At 46.4% G+C, this 2,579-nt stretch overlaps 1 protein-coding gene across 1 annotated transcript in view; it reads right to left on the reverse strand. All coding sequences in view use genetic code 11, as the record gives it.

Moving 5' to 3' along the window:
- EGR_08833 (FERM, RhoGEF and pleckstrin domain-containing protein) overlaps positions 1-2,579 on the reverse strand; it is a gene marked incomplete at both ends in the record, with an annotated part of 7,825 nt that overhangs the window by 4,581 nt on the left and 665 nt on the right. The window contains one exon of the mRNA XM_024498082.1: positions 2,157-2,451. Within this exon, the coding sequence (XP_024347484.1) occupies positions 2,157-2,451 (295 nt within the window). The remainder of the gene's footprint in view (positions 1-2,156; positions 2,452-2,579) is intronic.

Raw genomic sequence — 2,579 nt, forward strand, 5'->3', positions numbered from 1 at the left:
AGAGCTACATGCAGTCAAAAAGTGAAGCAGAAGATCTGGTTTGAGGGTGGTGGATGGACCCATAGATTGAGCTGAGAACACAAAGACTACAAACTTCCAAATTTGTCATTTTTCCCTGTTTTCCAACATTTCCATGAACAGTTCCTGCTGCAAGATCGGATGGTAGAGAAAGCCCGCTTCGCGATGTGTACACTTTAGAAACAGTGGTGCGTCTTTCAAAAGTCGGTGCTATTCAAAAGAAAAAAATCTTTAATTCAAAGAAGTATATTCTGCTACCTATCTCAGGGTAGATGAAATGACAAGGCTTTGACAACTTCCTCCACTTTTCATAATACAAAACAGGCAATTTGAGAAGGCGCTTAAAAAAAAACTTTCCCTCATTGAAGAGATCAAAAAAATGTCATTCTAACCGTCAGCTTTTTTAACCAGACACGAGTCTGCTGTAAAATCGCACTTTTGTACACACTTTTTGTCTCTAGAAGGCATACACCTTTCTCCACTCTGACCACCGATTTTTTTGGGTCTCCTTTGCCTCTCCCAACTGTCTGTTCCCTTTCGCAGGGTGATAAACACCTGGAGGGGCAATAAAATCAGGCAGGTACGGAGGATGGGGAAGAGAAGTGAAGGCAAGGCAGCAGGCGCTAGCGTCCTTCCCTGTTCCCCTCCCCCAGCCCGCCCGCTTGCCCGCCTGCCTGCCTCCTCCCTCTCTCCCACCATAAAGCTTGATTCCTTGCACGGATAAGTTCTGCGGCATGCAGTTTGAAGTCTTGTTGTGTCATGGCATACCATGCCAATTCAAGCCTTGTGGAAGCAGCACCTTCCCTCGGCTGATTCATCAGAATTGGCAGTTTCTCAGGAAGAAGAGGCAGTGATTCTTACATACCTATGGGTCCCACCGAGTGAACAGACTTCGGGAGTAATTGCTGCTTGGTTTTCAGATAGAAATCTATGGCGGAAAACTCCAACAGAGAATGAAGCAGTGCATGTCTAAGAAATACGGTCTCAGAGTAGTTTGGGCAGTGGATTGTTTGATTGACAAACCCTGAAGTGTAGAAGCCATCTGTTGTCATAGATATCGAAGATATCGGCCCAAAATTCAACAAGGGAGGAGGAAGTCAGATGAACTCTGCCACATGACTTTGACAGTGGATGTAGGTGTGAACGAATCACCCTGGCACTTAAGCTAACCACGTCAACTGTTAGTGAAGGGTCTTTTGAATGCCTTGCAGCATCATCATTGTTCCTCCTACAACTACCATCTTTGTTGGATAAAGTAGGAATTCTAGGGAGGATGAGGAGAACCGTACGGAGGTCAGTCGAGAGGCTTAACCATGCATCCATCTAAACGACTGCAGCTATTTGACAGGCTCCTTCCAAAGACAGGAAGTTGGTGAATTTAGCTTCTAGGTAAACCGAAAGAAATGTTTCTGACGTGGCCACCTAATGTTATCTTTATCGTTGACGACCTTATCTGTCAGAAGGGTATGGCTCCAGAAGCCTCCTTGGCTCTGGTCTAGAGAATCAAAAGCGGAAGGAGAACAAACACCTGCGATCGTGGCTCCGACTACCTAGACGCGTAGGGCATTCTCCCCTCCACACCTTCAGCACAGCCAGAGACGGGGAGAGAGCGGCATTGAGCGTAAACGCCGAGCATATGCAAAAACTTTGGTCCTTTTTCTTCGCCACCCACTTCTAAGGGTCACGTCACCTCATGTCCAGAAAACTATGCGTGATGAGGGTCAAAGATCGGTTACGGTGAAGAACTATTTGCTCAGCGCAACTTTTCCTTCCTTAGACACATTCAGGACTACGCAAAAAAGGAGAGCTGAGGACCTTAAGGTTCGGCAATGGAAAGAGTTGCAACTTGGAAGAAAATGGAACGGTGACATTCCTCGCAGTGGTAATCACTTTTTCTTGGCATCGGTACTAGACAATCACATAATTCCCTAAACACTGGGATAGGTAGATGGGAAGAAAACTGGTGATAGGAACGGAGGTGGCTTGTAAGATTTAATTCCATGAGAAAAGGGGGAGGGGATTTAAAGAGGTTGGCAAAAAATGTCACGATTAGCTATTTACGTGAGAATCAGGAGGACCTTTTAAGAAACGCTGACTGGGGAGTGGAAGAGAAAGCTATTATCCGGTTTAAAACGCACCAGAACGTTCAGATTTGGGCTCTTCATCCTCGGTGTTATCAGCAGTGCCAACAGCAGTGGAGATGGAGGCTTCAAGACCAAGGAAAGCTGACGCATTGGAAGTGAGGGCAGAGACTGAAGGAAGGGTGGTTTTAGCAGCAAGGATGGCACGGGAGATGTCCTCCAACCACCGATCGCGTTGCCACTCACTGGGTGCGGCTACCACGAAGCAACGATTGCCGGAGTAGACGGTGAAACTCAGCGGCGATTCGGCTTCCTCTACCATTAGATCTTGCAGCGGGAACTGACCGTGAACCTGTTGAAAAAAAGGAGAGATTGATGAAAAAAGTTGTCAAAGGTAGTTTTTATGGTGTCAAAAGGTCATCCCCTTAAATTTCATGCCTCAAATTCTGATTGCCTGTCTGTCTGTCTATCTATCCAACC

This window comes from Echinococcus granulosus, assembly GCF_000524195.1.
Source record: "Echinococcus granulosus chromosome Unknown EG_S00121, whole genome shotgun sequence".
Classification (NCBI taxonomy): Eukaryota; Metazoa; Platyhelminthes; class Cestoda; order Cyclophyllidea; family Taeniidae; genus Echinococcus; species Echinococcus granulosus.